Source organism: Chlorocebus sabaeus, chromosome X (genome assembly GCF_047675955.1).
Source record: "Chlorocebus sabaeus isolate Y175 chromosome X, mChlSab1.0.hap1, whole genome shotgun sequence".
Lineage (NCBI taxonomy): Eukaryota > Metazoa > Chordata > Mammalia > Primates > Cercopithecidae > Chlorocebus > Chlorocebus sabaeus.
Window position 1 is genome coordinate 99,414,036 of NC_132933.1, and position 19,763 is coordinate 99,433,798.

The following is a 19,763-nucleotide window of genomic DNA, read 5'->3' on the forward strand; positions in this document are numbered from 1 at the left end:
CTGTCATCATATTATTATGTCTATTCCAGAATATGTTTAAATAAAATGATCATATAAAGTCTTATGTGTATATTATATCTGACGTATATATCTTCTTGTATCTAGCTTCTTTGTTCGATGTGTTTTGGAGGTTCATCCGTGTTATTGCATCTGTCAGCAACTTGTTACTTTTCATTGCTGAGTAGTATTCTGTTGTGTGATAATTGCGTAGTGATTATCCATTTTCCAGTTGATGGACTTAGGTTTCTGGGTTTTTTCCAGGCTTAGACAGTACCCTTTCCTTTTTTTTTTTTTTTTTTTTTAAAAAAACACAAAATCAGCAGCTAGTATTTGCAAATGGCGTTTGTATTTACTCTTGAAACACATGGTTTTGTGCTGGAGATCTGGAGTATGGAAACTTAGGCACTATAGTCTACCCCCAATACATAGGGTGCCTTTCTACATTCACTCATTCACCACAAGTAGTTCTAAATACCTGTCTTTTGCTCCCTTTCTTCTGCCTTCTAAATTGTTTGATCTCAGAAAATCTGATATTGCTAGGGATGAATATACTTGCCAGTAAGTAACCAGGGTTTGTAGTTGATGCATCACGGTTCACTTTGTGGTTGATTCGATTAGTGTGCCTAGCTTACCACCCACCACTCATGAGCAACCTGAAAGAAATGGGCTATGTAAAGTCTTTGTGATCGTTAGAACTCGAATAGCAATTGTTTGGACTTTAAAGGTAATGAGTCCAGAGACGCAGTTGTTCCCTGAAATGTCGCCCACTGGGAGGGCTCCTTCATCAGAGTGAGCTGTCTCCTCAAAAGCTGGAGGAAGCACCTGACCACGCCCCCACCCCGAAAAACCCCATGTACATCATACTATGACACTAAATTGAAATCCTCCTTTACTTTCTGGGTATGGGCTGGGGCTCCACCACCATAAATACAGAAAATTGACCAGAGTTTGGCAATGTGTATTTGTTTGGGGAAAGGGAGAGAAACAGGAAGTTTAGGACTTTTCTTGAAATCAGTTGGTAAGTTGAGTCCTGTTGGAAAGAGTTGATCATTTTGATTATTCCTGTACGGCTTCTTGGGCCTGAGAGCCAAAAGATGAGGGTAAGGAGAAAAGTGGTACTGAACAAATTTATTCCTGGAATTATATTAAGAACCACTATTGGTTTGCTTTCTCTCTGTTCTTCTCCCCAGTTTCCATGTAGCAAATGAAGGGGGTATATAGGTCTCATTTGATTTTACTACTTAGGCTCTTTGCCATCATATCTGGCTTCTTCAAAGGGTTCGGTGTCTCTGGGCTGGATCCACACTTGCACTCCTTATTGATAGAGGTGGATCTATAGGTAATTGATATAAGTAACATGGAATGCTGCAGTGGTTCTGAGGAGGAAATTAAAGTTTTGTGGTCTTCTCATGGAATCATTTCAATCTTGCCTTATAGGTATACTTCTTTTCTACAAAGTTCTTCCCCACATTTTTCATTGAGGAGGTTCACAACATCCTACCCAAACCCTGGTTCTGGGTATTTTTGTCACTGAAGTCATTCATAATGCCTCTCCACTCTCTCCTGTTCTAAATTCTGCTGCCAAATGTTCTTGTGCCTGGCAAATCTTTGTTTACATTTTGTCTTGCTTAGAGATGAGAACTACTAGCTTCTTGCCAACTTTCTTGTCTTCTTCCTCTACCTCTCCCTCTGTCTCTGCCCCATCCCACTCTCCTGCACCCTGCCTAAATCTGTTTCAAGGGCCTGTGTCCAAAATGATCCATTTTCTAAAGTATTTGTTCCTTCCTGGGGTTTATCTTAGAGGTAATATTTTGTTTCATCACAATATACTATATGTGTAGTTTTTTACATTGAGCTGCATTTTCTGCAGCTATGGTATGTTGTAGCCTTCTCATCTGCTGTGCAGTATTGAAGCAACTGAAAAGACAAAAGACATGATCAGTTTTTCGATAGTTCAGGAACTGTCATGTGCAAATACCAATTGTTAGGCCAAAGAGGCCTCAGGTGTATGAATCTTTGAACAAAATTAAATTCTATTTCCTACTCTCCATAACTTTAAACGTGATGCAAAAACATCATATGATGTTTAAGTGTCTCTTTAGCCTCTTTCTTCAAGCAGATGTTGAGTCTTTTAATTGAACTTATTTTTAATGTTTTCATATGGATAAATTTCTCCAACAGTAGTTTGCCAAAGATAGGATAGTTTCTCTTGTGATGTATACAAATGTTGAGTTTTTAAAGGCTTGGTTTTCCCCTTTATGCTTTCAACCTTAGTCAGGCTAGGAAAGGTAGATTCAGGATTGATTTCAGCTGTTCTTTTCCTGTGGTATATGAGTCTAAAGGCTCATCTCTACCCCATAAGCCTGGGAAGTAAAGGCTGCAGTGAGCCGTGATTGTGCCACTGCACTCCAGCCTGGGTGGCAGCAAGACCCTGTCTCAAAAAAAATGAGCAAATAAATAAATAGAAAAAGACCTAGAATTTTATGCAGTACCTCTTCTCTGTTCTCTTAATATTGGTATTGTGAATTTCTGTGTAACTCACTCTTTTCTCCCCTAACAGGGTTGTTGGTACAGAGGAACGTATTCCTATTCCCCTCATGGATTACATCCTTAATGTGGTAAGATTCAACACAGGGCAAACTGAGTAAAGGTGTATGTATGCTTTTCTGGAAAATGTGTAGTGTTATCAGAGTCCAGTAATTACTGTATTCATTTTATTTGGAATCCAATTAAGAGGAGAAAGATGTGCCACCCTTTTGTTTTTGTTCTAGACTGGTTTGCCAGAAATTAGCCAACATGACCCCCATTATTTTTTATTCCGGACTTTTTTGTTCACTGTTACCATTCTTCATTAGAATCCAGACAGGATTCTGTAACAGGTTTTGTTTTGCCAGTCTGGTACGGACTGATCATCCCAAATCCAAAATGCTCCAAAATTTGAACCTTTTTGAGTACCAGCATAACACTGAAAGGAAATGCTCACTGGAGCATTTTCAGCCTGAACCGTATAATGCAAATATTCAAAAATAAAAAATCTGGCCTGTAATCCCAGCACTTTGGGAGGCCGAGACGGGCGGATCACGAGGTCAGGAGATCGAGACCATCCTGGTTAACACGGTGAAACCCCGTCTCTACGAAAAAAAAAAAAAAAGATACGAAAAAACTAGCCGGGCGCGGTGGCGGGCGCCTGTAGTCCCAGCTACTCGGGAGGCTGAGGCCGGAGAATGGCATGAACCTGGGAGGCGGAGCTTGCAGTGAGCTGAGATCCGGCCACTGCACTCCAGCCTGGGCGACAGAGCTACACTCCGCCTCAAAAAAAAAAAAAAAAGAAAAGAAAAGAAAAGAAAAAAAATTAAGAAAATAAAAATAAAAAATCTGAAACATTCATGGTGCCCAAGCATTTTGAATATGAGATATACAACCTGTAACATGTTTTCCAAACGTGTCCAACATATATTTTCCCCTTTTTTTCCCCATTACTTCTGGAGTATCTCACCAAAAAAGTGAAGAGTTTGAATTTTCCCAGAATTGTTTACCAATAAGGGAGAGACCTCTTAGCATTTGTTTTAGCCTACTAATCACTTCCAAGACTTCCAGAGATAGTTTCTCTTGTGCCTGTGTGTTTATTGCCCACATTTTACTTTTTTACTCTTAAAAAAATTCTATTTGAAACAGACTCTTCCAGAGATCAGCGTTTCATTTGCATTATAGGCACATTTGGGGGAAATTTTCCATGATGTTTGCCTGCAGGAGAAAGGCAGGCAAGGAGCACTAAATAGCAAATTAAGAGATTAGACATGATTGTACCACTAATTCATAATGTGGCCCTGAGCAAGTCACTTAACTTCTCTGTTATCTCAAATTATCTGACTCTTGGTGTGCTTGAAAATGTAGATTGGGCAGAAATCGTAGATATTCTTTACTTCCTGGATGTTTTAGAGTCCGTATCATACATCTGGTTTATCTGAGGTTTTGATACCCTAGAAAACACTGATATCATGACTAGAAGGCTACCCCATCCTTATTCCAGGCTGGCCTTTTAGTTCCACCTGTCAGGCTCTAACTTCTTTAAAAAATTTTTATTACCTAGATGAAATTTGTGGAATCTATTCTGAGCAACAATACAACAGATGACCACTGCCAGGAATTTGTGAATCAGAAAGGACTCTTGCCTTTGGTTACCATTTTGGGTCTTCCCAATCTGCCCATTGACTTTCCCACATCTGCTGCCTGTCAGGCTGTTGCAGGTGTCTGCAAATCCATATTGGTAAGAAGCATCTGGCCAAATGTTTTCATTTCTTTTTGGAAATCAATTTTGCGATACTTCTGTATATATGTTTTTACTGTGGTCTCCCTTCAACTAAAAAATAATGAATAAATTTGTGTTATGTTGTATAAGTGAATTTTGTGACTAATATATAGTGTGCCATGTTATTTCTCATTGAAAAGTCAAAGTATTTTTTCTTTGTTCATCAGTTTGGTATGTAGTTCTACATCATTAGAGTTTATTGGAGGGAAAAGTGTATCTCCAAGAAAGCTTTTCTAGTTGGGTTTTATTAGTATGTCACCCTTCTTTGTTATAGGTGCTTTTTTAACACATTTTATGTTTATGGTTATGTTTAACCATGTGTTTTCCTCCTCTTTCAAGCTTGATAGTCGTGTATTAATCATAATTGACATGTAGTTCATTGCCGATATTTAATTCCCCCCTTTTCAAGCCCGATAGTCATGTATTGTAAGCATAGTTAACATGGTAGTTCATTGCTCATGTTTTGCCAAAAATGAAGCTTCTTTATTTTTTCATAGTGGTAAACTATACATAACATGAAATGTGCCATCTTAACCATTTTGCAGTGTAGAGTTCAGTAGTGTTATGTGTATTCATATTGATGTGCAGCCAATCTCCAGAACTCTTTTCATCTTGCAAAAATGAAATTCTGCACTTGAACTTCTCATCCTCCCTTCTCCCCAGCCCCTGGCAACTACCATTCTACTTTTTGTCTCTAAATTTGACTACTCTAGGTACCTTATATCAGTGGAATCAGAAAATATTTGTGTGTGCGACTGGCTTTTTTCACTTAGCATAATGCCCTCAAGGTTCAACCATTATGTAGCATGTGTCATAATTTCCTTCCCATGTAAGGCCTAATAATATTCCATTGTGTGTTTATACCACGTTTTGTTTATCCATTCATCTGTTGGTTGACACTTGGGTTGCTTTCACCTTTTGGCTGTTGTGAATAATAATGATGCTGTGAACATGGATGTACATATAACTCTTTGAGACTCCACTTTTAATTCTGATTTTCCCACATCCTAACCAATACTTATTTTCTGTTTTTTGATAATAGCCATTCTGGTGGGTAGGAAGTGTATCTCATTTTGTTTTTCACTGGCATTTCCCTAATGCTTAGTGATAACGAACATATTTTCATGTGCTTGTTGTCCATGTATATATCTTCTTTGGAGAAATGTCTATTCAAATTCATTGTTCTTTTTTAATCGTGTTATTTGTTTTATTGTTGAGTTGTAAGAGTTGTGTATTCTTATACATATATTAATACCTGATATTAATCTCTTCTCAAGTATATGATTTGCATATATTTTTCCTGTTCTGTGAGTTGGCTTTTCGTGGTTGTCTTTTGATGCACAAACATTTTTAATCTTGATAAAGTCCAGCTTCTCTTTTTTTGTTTTTGTTGCCTGTGTAAACACCTGTGATTTTAGTGTCACATCCACTAAAACCATTGCCAAATCTAGTGTTTTGCAGCTTTCCCACTATGGCTTCTTCTAAGAGTTTTATAACTTAGCTCTTATATTCAGGTCTTTGATCCATTTTGATTAGATTTTTTATATGGTAAAAGTCTGTCCTTTCCTATTGCATGGTCTTGGTACCTTCGTCAAAAATCATTTGACCATATATATGTGAAGATTTAATTCTGGGCTCTCTATTCTGTTCCATTGGTCTTTATGTCTGTCTTTATGCCAGTATCACAGTTTTGATTACTGTAACTTTGTAATAGAAATCAAAAAGAGTGAGACCTCCAAAAATTTTCCCCCAGCTTGTTTTGGCTATTTGGGGTCCCTTAAGATTTCATATAAATTTTAGAAGGGATTTTTCTATTTCTGCAAAACAAAAACAAAAAACAGCATTGGAATTTTGATAGTGATTGCATTAAATCTTTGAAACTCCTTTATTAGCTGGGCTGCAGAGTGTAAGTAATTCCTGCTGAATGAGAAATCCATTTGCTTACAGACTTGGAAAGATCCATAATTGTGACGTGACTTCATTTAGTTTATTTTGTTTTACTCTTTGAAATACTGAATTAAATGCTCTTCATCAGAGAGAGAGGAAAATATCTTTATCCTACCTATAAGATACTGTGGAAGGATAGATAGATTTATTAATAAAACCATAGGAAGGCACATGATTTCTCCTACCTTTGCATGGCAAGTGATGGTGTTTTGCTGTCAGATTTTTCTCCAGACTTGAGCAGAAATCACAAGGGACGTATAATCCTTGGGTTGTCTGATAAAAACAAATCGCCTACCTGATTCCTATCTCAGAATATTCTCTCTTGTTTTAAGAAGAAAAGAACAGTGTAATAGTGATTCTCTTCCATGCTTTGGAACTTTGCCTAACATCGTTTCCTATCAAGCAAAATTTGGAATTAATCCTATAGTGTAGAGTCCTTGCTGTAACAGTATTCAGTTTGACCGTCATAAGCTTTTAAGTGTTATTGGCTCACCAAGTTTGAAAGTAGTATGTTGCTCTAGAAACAGATGTTAAGTATATTGTACCTGACTTCATATTTGGGTTCCACCATTTACCAGGTGAGAGACCATGGCCATATCTAAAATCTGGGAGACTTCCATTTAATTGTCCACTTCCATTGTGACTATTAAAAGACATGAAGAATTTGAAGTTCATTGTATATTAACACTTTAATTATTCTTCCTGTTTCAGACACTGTCACATGAACCCAAAGTCCTTCAAGAAGGTCTCCTTCAGTTGGACTCCATCCTCTCCTCCCTGGAGCCCTTACACCGCCCCATTGAATCCCCTGGGGGCTCAGTGTTGTTGCGAGAACTGGCTTGCGCAGGCAATGTTGCTGATGCTACCCTCTCAGCCCAGGCCACACCTCTGCTGCATGCACTCACTGCTGCCCATGCCTACATCATGATGTTTGTTCATACTTGCAGAGTTGGACAGGTAAAAATAATCTTAGGGGTGAACATATTAGTTTAAAGGCAGTGAAATATTTAGAGCATACACTTAGCAGGGTTACTGTGCTTGAAAGGAGGTCTGCCTGAGGTAGCAGCTAAAAGAACAGTTTAATTTAGGATGAGACTTTTTTTCACTGTCAAAAAGTTGAGTGACTGTATAATTTATTATGTGAAGTGGACTTTCTTGAGAGCAAAACAGGTTATTACAGACAAATATCAGTTGGGTATTCATCTGGCCTTAGTACTTTCTAATCTTTCCACGAGTCCTTATAGGTCTGATAATTGGATGGCATAGGTAGGACATTTTACCAAAGAACATTTAAATCAATAGTAATTAACAAATTACTAAAAATTTTCTATGTATCAAACGTTTTGCCTGCAATCCATAATCCATAGGTCCAGAAAGAAGGCATTTTGTGTATGTCCTCACAGTTTTACTACATTTATTCCTCAGATAATTGATTATAAAGATTAATGGCATCAACATTAAACAAAACAGGGTTCAACAGTCCTGTTTTATGCTATTGAGCAGGAGTGTGTTCTCTGTTACTTGTGAATCGATCAAATCTGAAGTAAAAAAAAAAAGCACAATTATAAACAATTTAGAAAATTAAATTACTTAAATTTTAGGGATTGATTTTTATGACTTTATTAAATAAAATGAAAAGGAAAATTTAAGGAATTAAATAAATCTAGGTATTTACTGAAGTAAAGAAATTGGATGGAAATAACAATACCCCCACCAAATAATTTAGAAAGTAGTTAATGAACCTGTAAAACCGTTTCTTTGATTCAGAAAAAAAGAGTAGCCTCTGATACCTTTCTTTTACTTCATAAAAAACAATGATAAGGGATGTTGTGGAAATAATTTGTAAATGTTGTAACAGAGTACCTTGTGGAACTGTCGTCTTGAATGTGGACATTTTGATGAGGTGGATAACTCTGAGAATAGCAATGAAGAAAAATCCCTTATTCTTAGAAAACTATTGAAGGTCTTTTTTTTTTTTTTTTTTTTTTTTTTTTAAGTATAATTGTTAGAAAACATCCCAAAGGTGAAATTCTTGTTATGATTGCAGAGTGAAATTCGTTCCATCTCTGTAAACCAGTGGGGCTCTCAATTGGGTCTGAGTGTTTTGAGCAAGCTGAGCCAGTTATACTGTTCCCTGGTGTGGGAAAGCACTGTCCTCCTCTCTCTGTGTACCCCAAACAGGTAAGAGAATGGCTCTCTCTCTCATCACTTTGTTATTTAAGTTCGGTGAGCCTGGAGGATTGCTTTGGTTGGGGATAGGAGGGTATGGAAGAGAGTTCAGAGGCTTCCTTGTCCTTCCCTCTTCCCAGCCTAGGAACTTGTTGACAAATTGTAGCATTTTGTGCATCTTTGATTTGATATACCAAGTATGCTTTGTCAGCGTGGTAGAGGTTTAAAATGTGTTCCTGTTATTAGCCAGATATAAAAAACTGAGTTGAGGCCGGAGGCAGTGGCTCATGCCTGTAATCCCAGCACTTTGGGAGGCTAAGGTAGGCGAATCACGAGGTCAGGTGTTCAAGACCAGCCTGGCCAACATGATGAAACCCTGTCTGTACTAAAAATACAAAAAATTAGCTGGGCGTAATGGCGGGCGCCTGTAATCCTAGCCAGTTGGAAGGCTGAGGCAGGAGAATCGCTTGAACCCGGGAGGTGGAGGTTGCAGTGAGCCCAAGATCATGCCACTGCACTGCAGCCCAGGCGAAAGAGTGAGACTGGGTCTCAAAAAAAAAAAAAAAAAAGTGTTGGAAAGCTTGTGGGGTGCTACCTCAGGAATTATAGATGCTTTGTTACATTCAGTTTAACCTACCTCCTATTGGAGGGATAGTGTCAGCCAAGCAAATTAGAGACCATTTATAATATAAGAGGTGAACTATCAGTATATATATATAATTTTTTTGCTCAGTATTTCTCTTGTTGCAGCCTACCATCTGGGTGTGAATTTGGCCAGGCAGATATGCAGAAACTGGTTCCAAAGGATGAGAAGGCAGGTACGACCCAGGGCGGAAAAAGATCAGGTAACTCTAAGAAACTAAAATGTTAGTCATTTGAGTTTTGTTCCTATGTCTTTATAGGTTTATTATGAAAATTTTTAGTTAGTTCTATCATCCATAGTCTAGTTTTCATCCTCTCACTAATTTTTAGTCATTTCCTGCATAAAGGCGTATACATAATGGTAAAAGTTAGAAAATGTAGTTGAAAGAATTACCCATATTTCTGCCACCCAAAAAAAAAAACATTTTGAAAGTGTCTGCCCATCTTTTTTCTCTGAGTGTATTTGTCAGTGTCTTAGATAAAAACATTCGTAGATCTCTTTCTTCACTTACTGTTAACTACCATATAAAGGTACACGAATTAACTATTCCCTGTTAAGTTTCTAATATGCTGGGTTTTTTTAAATGAACATTTTTGTGTTTACTTTTCTGCAAATGTAAGATTGATTCCTACAAATTATTGTATCAGAGGGTATTAACAAATAATTTTTAATGTGGCTACTAGAAAATTTAAGTTATATATGTGTTTCACGTTATATTTCTATCGACAGTGCTGCTTTGTAAAGAAGATTGCTTTTATGTTATCTCACAATAAAAAATCCAAATTTTGGCGAGGCTCAGTGGCTCACGCCTGTAATCCCAACACTGTGGGAGGCCAAGGTGGGCAGATCACCTGAGGTCGGGAGTTCAGACCAGCCTGACCAACATGTAGACACTCCGTCTCTACTGAAAATACAAAAAATTAGCCGGGTGTGGTGGCACATACCTGGAATCCCAGCTACTTGGGAGGCTGAGGCAGGATGATCGCTTGAACCTGGGAGGCGGAGGTTGCGGTGAGCCAAAATCGCGCCATTGCACTCCAGCCTGGCCAACAAGAGCGAAACACCATCTCAGAAAAAAATAAAAATTCCAAATTTCAGTAAGTAGAAATCATACACAATTTTCTGACTCTAATGCTACAAACATAAAATGAATACGAGCAACTTTTCCAGAATGTTTTTTCTCCTGTGTTCAGTATCAACGAGGAAATTAAAAAAGGATAAACTATTAAGAAAGCAATGAAGGTAATTCTGTGTATCAAAATGCATCAGACCAGGCACAGTGGCTCACACCTCTAATCCCAGCACTTTGGGAGGCTGAGGCAGGTGAATCACTTGAGCCCAGGAGTTTGAGATCAGCCTGGGCAACATGACAAAACCCCATCTCTGCAAAAAAAAATACAAAAATTAACTGGCCATGGTGGTACATGCCTGTAGTCCCAGCTTCTAGGGAGGCTGAGGTGGGAGGATTGCTTGAGCCCAGGAAGTTGAAGCTATGGTGAGTCATGACTCAACTCAAGCCTAGATGACAGAGTGAGACCCTGTCTAAAAAAAAAAGTCTCAGATATGCTTAAAACTTGTACAGAAATTACTAGAAAGGGAAATTTCTAAGGAACTAATAAAGCTGACATAGGCTTAGAACCAACAAACAAGGACTTATATATGACAGCTGATTATTGTGAGGGATGGGATAACATTAATAAAGTATAAAGAAACCTGACAAAATGAGAATCTCAAATTTAGTGAAAATATACCAAATTTAACTCAGGGAAAGAATAAATTTACTAAGAACTGAGAATGAAATTAGATTCACTGTCAAAGAATTGCCTCTCTAACAGATATATTTTTTCTAGCAATTTATTTAACACATTTAACAAAAATGACTCAACTTCTCCAAAGTTTTTCTGGAATGCTAAGATTAAAACTTGGTGAGTTGTTTTATAAGTTTGCATAAAGCTCATTCTTAGATCTAAGAGCACACATATACCAGAGAAAAAGACACATCTCACATTCATATACATAATTCTTAAATGCTAGGGAATAAAATTCTCCAGTGGCAATCTGTGATGTCCAGTTTGAACTTAACAAGCTGTAACATTCTAGTAGGGCATCCACATTGACAGCACTGGGCACTGTGCACACTGTAGTCCATGTGAATGGTACCCCCTGGGTTGAGCTGTGCCTATAACAGTCTTCCAAGGTAGCCCTGGGTTAATACTATTCATATGCTGTCATTTGAAGATGTCAGCATTAGGTACTTAGAACTCCAAACAGAGGAGCATATCAGTACAATACTTGGGTTGTGTTTTTGTTTTTCAAATTTAGGAAGCCATGGGAATTGAAAGAGTAACAAAAACTGTAGGTAATCTTTGTTGGTACTTCTCAAGGAACCAGGTGAATGTTGGCTCTACATTGTCCTATTGCTCCCCTCTTATACATCTGTAGATGGGGAACAGGATGGAACAGCTGGAAGTATGGATGCTTCTACCCAGGGCTTATTAGAAGGCATTGGGCTAGATGGTGACACATTGGCTCCCATGGAGACAGATGAACCTACTACTTCAGACTCTAAGGGCAAATCTAAAATCACACCAGCAATGGCTGCCAGAATTAAGCAAATCAAGCCTTTGCTATCAGGTGAGTCATTCTCCTTTCTCCTACCTTTTCTGGCTTTCAGTCCCTTAGTCCTGAAACAGATTGACTTAGAAAGGCTATGTTGTTTCATTTAAGGAAGTTTAAAACTTCTGTGACTCATTTTCAAGTGTCCTTTGTTGAGTGGCTGCTATGTGACAGGCTTTGTAGTAGCTGCTACAGATACAGAGATGACCGAATCCCTTCTTGAGAGCCATATCTGCTACCCTCCCTTGTTTAATTTCTTCCTCCTACCTTTCGACTGTTGCATATTGCTTCTGCTCCTACCATTTCACTGAAATGTCTCAGCAAGGCATCTATAACATCCTTGTCCTAAGTCCCTTCTCACTTGTCTGCCGCATGGTAGTTGACCCACCATCTCCATCTAGAAATATTCTTCCTTTGGTGTTTGTGTTATTAAGCTATCTTGATTCCCTGTTAACTATCTGGCTATTCCACCTAGTCTTCTCTTTTTGTGTTCCTTGAACATACCTGGCAAGAGACATAGTCTGATAGGTGTTTTATATTAAAGTCACTTTGGCAGCTTTATTGAGACTATATTAGCAGCATATAAAACTGCATTAATGATTTGCACTGGTCTGTCTTTGCCCATTTTTTCCCCCTTTAATGTAATACCAATGTTTGGGAACCTATTTGTGTGTTCTTAAATTGTCGTCACTTTCTGGCACCTTAATTTAGTGGAAAATGGAGACCTAACTTAGAGGAATCTGGGGCCCTTCGTGAAAGCAAACAGAAAATGGCCTTTGGTGTTTCTGTTTGTTATCTCAAATTCCCATTGCATTTTACATTTTACTCTTAATTAGTTTAATTCTCCATTTATTTTAATTTGAAAATCTACCAACGTTATCTTCAAAGGAAAATTGACGGTGCAAGAACATGTACATATTTCTCTCTCCTTGCTTTGTCATACTTCTTTGATCTTGGAGCATTCAGGGGTTTCTGTGTGAACCCAGTCCATGTACTGTTTCTCTTTGGTTACTGGCCTTTTGCCATCCTCTTGTCTTTGGACTACCGCCACTTTGCTATCTGTTCACCTGAAAGCAGTGGTGAGAAAGTGTAAACCCAATGATTGGATTCATTAGGTTTTCAAGTCCGGGTATATCCATCTCCGTAGCCTATTCCCTAATTAGGATAAAGAAAGCTTAATTTGGATGTAATAGGAAGAAGGTTCCTATACTGCGTACATTTGAGCTTATTACTAAATTTGAGCAGTATATGTAACCTAGGCTCAAGTAGAACCTGTTTTTACACAATGAGTTTATATGTGCATGTACATCCTGAGAAGACATAGATTTAACCCTTGAACAACATGGGGTTGAGGAAACTCCTCCACGCAGTCAAAAATCCACGTATAACATTTGACTCCCCAAAAAACTTAACTACTAATAGCTATCTATTGACCAGAAGCCTTACCAATAACATAAACAGTCGATGGACACATTTTGTATGCTATATGTATTATATCCTGTATTCTTAAAGTAAGCTAGATAAAGGAAAATGTTAAGAAAATCTTAAGAAAAAAGTATATTTACTATTCGTTAAGTGGATCATCATAAAGGTCTTCATCTGGGTGGTCTTCACATTGAGTAGGCTGAGGAGGAAGAAAGAAGTGGGGGATGTTGGTCTTGCTGTCTCTGAGGCAGTAGAGGCAGAACAGGTAAAGGAGGTAGAAGGAAAGGCAGGCATGCTTGGTGTAACTTTGTGGAAATACACGGTACTTTCTTTCTGACTTGGTTGCTTTTTCATTTCTCTAAAAATGTGTCTGTACAATACCAATATTTCTTCCACCATTTGCTTTAGTTTCAGTGCCCATATCATAGTAAGGTCCACATCATAAAAGAAGTCAAAAGTATTCTTTAGTAATCAGAACCCTCTACCAGATTGTCTTATGTCACTTTGATTCCTGGCACTGCTTCTATGTCTTCTTCCTCATCATTTGGTATCCGTTCAGAAGCACTCATCTCTATCAAGACATCTTCTGTTACTTGCTCTGGCGTGGTGTCTGTTAGCTCTTGAATTTCACTAAGATCCATATCCTGAAATTCTTCACCCGTCACCTTTTATGCCATATCCACAAACTTGTGATTTCCTTGATTGGCGCTGTCATAAATCCTGTTAAGTTCTGCACAACATCAGGACAGTTTTCTCCAACAGGAATTTATTTCAGGCTTGATGGCTTTTTCTCTAACAATGGTGGCATCTTCAGTGGTGTAATCCTTCCAGACTTTCGTGATGTTCCCTCTGTCAGGCTTCTCTTCCACAGTATTAATAATCCTTTCCTTAGAGTACTGTGTGTAATAGCCTTAAAGCCCCTTATGACTCTCTGATCTAGAGGCTGAATTAGAGATGTGGTTTTAGGGGGTAAGTAGACCACTTCAGTGCCTTTTGTGTTGAATTCATGGGGCTCTGAGTCACCAGAGGCATTGTCTAATGTCAAAAGAACTTTAAAAGGCACCCCTTTACTAGCAAGATACTTCTGACTTCAGAGACAAAACATCAATGGAACCAATCCAGAAAAGGGGTCTTGTTGCCCAGGCCTTCTTGTACAACCAAAAGACCAGCAGCTGGTAGTTTATCTTTCTCCTTCAAGGCTCAGAAGTTAGGAGCTATATAGGTAAGGGCAGTCCTGATTATAAACCCAGTAGCATTTGCACAAAATAGAGGAGTGAGTCTGTCCCTTCCTGCCTTAAATCCCTCTGCTCACTTCTATTTCTTACTAATAAATGTCCTTTGTGGCCTTTTCTTTTTCTTCAAAATAGGGCACTTTTGTCTGTATGAAAAACCCTTTCAGGCGGATACCCTTTCTCAGTGATGTTCTTAGTGGTGTCTGGGAACTAATCTGTTGCCTGTTGGTTGTCAGAAGCTGCTGCTTCTGTTATCTTGACATTCTTTAAGCCAAACCTCTTTCTAAAAATTATCAAATTATCCTTTGCTGGCTTTACATTCTCCAGCTTTAGATCCTTCACTTTCCTTTTGCTTTAAGTTTTCATATAGTGAGTTCATTATTTTCTTGAATTGCAGTAGAATCTATAGGTTTGTCTTTATTATGGCAATCCTGTACCCACATAAACGTGCATTTTCAATATGAAATAAGATTTCACAAAAGTGCAAGCTTTTCAAGCCTGCTGGTGTAGCTGCAGCAGCAGCTTCACTAATTTCCTGTTCTTTGTTTAACAATGGTCTTTACACTAAATTCATTTTTCCTGAAGTGGTGGGCAGTCTGTAATCCACATCAAGCAATTCAACTTTTTCTTGAAGTGTCATGATTTTTCCCTGCTTCTTGGGAGCACTTCCAACATCACTAGTGACACTTCATACGGGGTCATAGAGTGACCCAGATTTATTCCAGGTTTACGGTATTGCGGTAAACATGAAAAACAATGTGAGAACCATGAGAGATCACTACACAATTTATTGGAGAGATGAACTGTTCATGTAGAAGTGCTTAGCCTCACACAGTGTTTTAAGCATATTGTGGTAACACTTGAGCTCACCACAGTATCATGGTTACAGTGTCGTGGCTACAAAATTATTACAGAGTATAATATGTACTAAATTTTATCCAGTTATTCAATTCTGCTTATTTACTGCAAATGGCACCGTATATAAGTGTAAGTGTGTGTGATAAATATTAAATTTTTATAATTTGTGTATATTTTGTGGTAGTAAATGATAAAATAGACTAGTATCTACATATATTTTATACATTTGTGACGTAACTTTTTGTTAATTTTTCAATGTTTTGAGGCTACATGTTTCATCTGGGAGTTTTTTCAAATTGTCACAAATCTCCAAAATTTTCAATATATTTGTTGAAAAAAATTCACACATAAGTAGACATCTACAGTTCAAAACCTGTGTTGATCAAGTGTCAGCTGTACTTTGATTCAGACCTAGCCCTTCTTGTCTCTGGATCATGGTGAAATAACGTTTATTTTTAAAATGCTATGGCAACATTTTCATTTATGATTTTAAAAGTATATTTCATTGTAGAAATATAAAAACAAAATATTTAAAGAGAAGCTGGAAAGCACTCAGTTTTTTATGTGTTTTCTTTTACATATGCTTGTATTTGTGTGCTGCCTTTTCTTTGTTCAATTATATATTGAAAAGCATCCTATGAAATTGAAAAATTGAGATGTCCATAATCTGCCTAATACCTTAAGAAGCTACTTGTAACAATTTTCATGCTTTTCCTAGTTTTTTTTTTTTCCTCTGGGACTGCATATTTTTTGTTGTGATCAGACTGTGTATATTGTCAGTGATCTTTTCTTATCTAAGTGGTTAATCGGTTTTGGCATTTTTAAAGTTCTTTGTAGGCATTTTCAGTGACTTCATCATCCACTAGATATCATTTAACTTAAATAGTGCATGTTGCTGTGTTGCTTCTACAAAAGTGGTTTCAATTTATGTTCCTCTAACAGTATGAGTGCTTATTTGTCTTTTACATTTGATATCTGTTGAGTGGCACATATCTGTCTCCTACCGTCAAAAGTGGCATTTGTTCCTTGTGGGACTTCCTTTTTGGATCATTGAATGTAGAACAAATCCAAGCATAAACTAGGGGTTGTAGGAGGAAGTGGTGAGTCATAAAAATATGTTAATGGTAATGTGTCCGTTGTAATTAAACTATTCTGAGAATACTGTACAGTCTTATTCTGACTTCTGGTTCCAGCTTCCTCCAGATTAGGCCGAGCACTTGCTGAGCTATTCGGACTTCTTGTTAAACTTTGTGTGGGATCTCCTGTCCGTCAGAGAAGGAGCCATCATGCTGCCAGCACCACTACAGCACCGACACCTGCCGCTCGATCAACAGCCTCAGCTCTCACTAAGCTCTTGACTAAGGGGTTATCTTGGCAGCCCCCGCCATATACACCTACTCCCCGATTCAGGTGAAGTTCAGCTTGAGATTGAGGGACTAGAAAGTTACAATTTAAAAAAAAAAAAAACATGTAATTTGTTCCTATACTACTTAAAATGGAGAGTGAGCCACTGAATTTGAGAACTTGGAGGTCCTTTGTTTACCATAGAAAATGCAGTGTAAGTTACTTGTCTTGGTTGTACCAGTATAGAACATGGGTAATATTTTAGGTATTTACCATCAAACTGTATTTCAGTAGTCTTACATAGGTAGTATCCCTTATCCAAAATGCTTGGGGCCAGAAAGTGTTTTGAATTTTGGAATTGTTTGGGTTTTGGAATATTTGCGGAATACTTATCAGTTGAGCATCCCTAATCTGAAATGCTCCCATGAACATGTCCATTGAGCGTCATGTCAGCAATCAAGAAGTTTCAGATTTTGGAACATTTTGAATTTTCTGATAGGGATACTCATCCTGTATTCTTTAGTAGGTGGGAGGTGTCACTTCAGTGTGTAAATTTTACTCTTGCCTTTTACATGAATTTCCTATTGCTTCTATGTCTGCTTTACAGAAGGTTAAAGTTTTGCCTTTTTGTTTTCCACCTTCAGGCTGACATTCTTCATCTGTTCAGTTGGTTTCACATCCCCAATGCTGTTTGATGAGAGGAAGTATCCCTACCACCTCATGCTGCAAAAATTTCTCTGCTCTGGAGGCCACAATGCTCTTTTTGAGTAAGGATCAAGTTGCTTCACAGAGGAGCATTTCTTGGAGTTTGGTCTTTGCTGTGTGCCTTCCCAGCCCACTGTTTTTAAGTACTCTATCTTGTAACAGTGGGATATATAGAAATAGCCGTTGGTTGTATCCTTCAGTGTTCTGGGAAGTAGCCATGTTTGTCTCCATTTACCTTGGAGGGTAGGATTTAGCCTGCCCTGGAGTTGTGTTTATAAGGGTCTCTGCTTTTTCTCGTGTGGCTTCCGGTTCCCAGTATGGGTTTTTAAAATAGGTTTGTCTTTTTCTGTTGTTTCTCTGAATATAATTTTTCTGGTTTTGTTGGTCAGATGATTCCAAGCTGAGTTTCATAGGTTTAGGTTTTTTTTTTTTTTTGGGACGGAGTCTTCTCTGTCGCCTAGGCCGGAGTGCAGTGGCACGAACTCAGTTCACTGCAAGCTCCACCTCCCGGGTTCATGCCGTTCTCCTTTCTCAGCCTCCTGAGTAGCTGGGACTACAGGCGCCCTCCACCACACTCAGCTATTTTTTCTATATTTAGTAGAGATGGGGTTTCACCGTGTTAGCCAAGATGGTCTTGATCTCCTGACCTCATGATCCACCCGCCTCAGCATCCCAAAGTGCTGGGATTATAGGCGTGAGCCACCGCGCCCAGCTGGTTTAGGTTTTTAAGACACTGAAAAGTAAAGGAGGGGAGGTGGAACAAAAGAAAAAAAAATAGTGTAGCTGAAGACTGTCGGACAGGTTAGACGTAATAGCTCTAAGAAGATGGGACATGTAGTGCCAATATAGAGATTGGGGGCCTTTTAGATGTAAACCCCCCTTGCCAGGGTAAAATACTAATATTCTATCTGTCTACTTTTCCTTATTTGAATTTAGAACTTTCAACTGGGCTCTGTCCATGGGAGGTAAAGTTCCTGTTTCTGAGGGATTGGAACACTCGGACTTGCCTGATGGCACAGGAGAATTCCTGGATGCCTGGCTTATGCTGGTGGAGAAGATGGTGAATCCCACCACGGTGCTTGAGTCTCCACATTCACTGCCTGCCAAATTGCCTGGAGGTGTCCAGAACTTTCCCCAATTCAGTGCACTCCGCTTCCTTGTGGTAACTCAGAAAGTGAGTATTCGGTATTCTAAAATCAAAAGAAATTTCTCATGCTAAGTAGTTCCCATTCTGTTTTGTCCTGCATAATGAAATAACATGCTTATTTAAGAACCATTGGATCCAGGTCCCAGATAGGGCTGCCTTATGTAACGGAATATAGACCATTTGAGAATTCTCCGTGATAAACATTTGAACTGTAAATTTCAGATTGGTACTTGCATTAGGCCGTTCTTGCATTGCTATAAAGAAATACCTGAGACTGGGTAATTTATAAAGAAAAGATATTTAAGTGGCCTACAGTTTCTGCAAGCTTTACAAGCATGGTGCTAGCATCTGCTGGGCTTCTAGGGAGTTCTCAAGAAGTTCATAGTCATGGCGGAAAGTTCAGTGGGAGCTTGCATGTCACGTGGCAGGAGCCAGGAGGTGGAGAGGAAGCTACACGCTTTAACTTATTATCATGAAGACAACACTAAACAATGAGGGATCCACCCCATGACCCAAACACCTCCAGCATTGGGGATTACAATTCAACATGGGATTTAGGCAGAGAAAATATTGCAAACTATATCACTACTTCAGGTTGAGTAAAATGCCTCTTCTCTGTGCCTCCTTAGACCCTCTTATGTTGGCCAAGGATTTTGTTGTTGGTACTAGTTGTGGAAGGACTGTTCCATAGGTCTTTAACTTAATCTTTCTGAGCTTTGAATTGAGGCAAAATGATTATCACACACTTTTCAAATTACTTATAGGCAGCCTTTACTTGCATCAAAAACCTATGGAACCGGAAACCTCTGAAGGTATATGGTGGACGAATGGCTGAATCCATGCTGGCCATTCTGTGCCACATCCTCCGAGGAGAACCTGTGATTCGAGAGAGACTAAGCAAGGAGAAAGAGGGGTCTCGAGGAGAAGAGGATACAGGGCAAGAGGAAGGTGGCTCCCGCCGGGAACCTCAAGTCAACCAGCAACAACTGCAGCAGGTAGGGTGCTGGCCTCACACTCCAGGGTCCATACTTTGCACCCAGTGGAGTGTGGTGCTTATGGATCTTCTAAGCTCACACACCACTAAGTCCCTGATCACATTAACCAGGAGACAGTTTTAATTTGCTCCTTCTCTTAGTATTTATTTTTTTTCTCCTGAGGAAAACTTGGAATATAGTCCTGATGCTCTGCACAGGTAATACTCCTCTCAAGCATGTTGATGAGAATTCTCAGTAGCCTCCTGCTGCCTCGGTGGAGGCAAACTGTCCTCAGTTAACTTTCTGGTTAACCTGTAAAGAGAATAGATATTGTGAACCAGATTTATTCTCCAACAAGAGCTTTCTGAAACCTTGGTCACCTACAAAACTTTTG

General features: G+C 38.7%; 1 protein-coding gene across 7 annotated transcripts in view; it reads left to right on the forward strand.

The window, feature by feature from the left end:
- Window positions 1-19,763, forward strand: part of HUWE1 (HECT, UBA and WWE domain containing E3 ubiquitin protein ligase 1) — a 153,999-nt gene that overhangs the window by 76,618 nt on the left and 57,618 nt on the right. For 6 of the 7 annotated variants that reach the window (XM_007991784.3, XM_073013656.1, XM_073013658.1 and 3 more), the window contains 10 exons: window positions 2,561-2,618; window positions 4,091-4,267; window positions 6,968-7,213; window positions 8,304-8,437; window positions 9,176-9,270; window positions 11,511-11,702; window positions 16,393-16,609; window positions 17,188-17,310; window positions 18,185-18,422; window positions 19,160-19,390. In XM_007991784.3, coding sequence (XP_007989975.2) covers window positions 2,561-2,618; window positions 4,091-4,267; window positions 6,968-7,213; window positions 8,304-8,437; window positions 9,176-9,270; window positions 11,511-11,702; window positions 16,393-16,609; window positions 17,188-17,310; window positions 18,185-18,422; window positions 19,160-19,390 — 1,711 coding nt within the window. The remainder of the gene's footprint in view (window positions 1-2,560; window positions 2,619-4,090; window positions 4,268-6,967; window positions 7,214-8,303; window positions 8,438-9,175; window positions 9,271-11,510; window positions 11,703-16,392; window positions 16,610-17,187; window positions 17,311-18,184; window positions 18,423-19,159; window positions 19,391-19,763) is intronic. The other variant, XM_073013657.1, reaches the window with a different exon arrangement.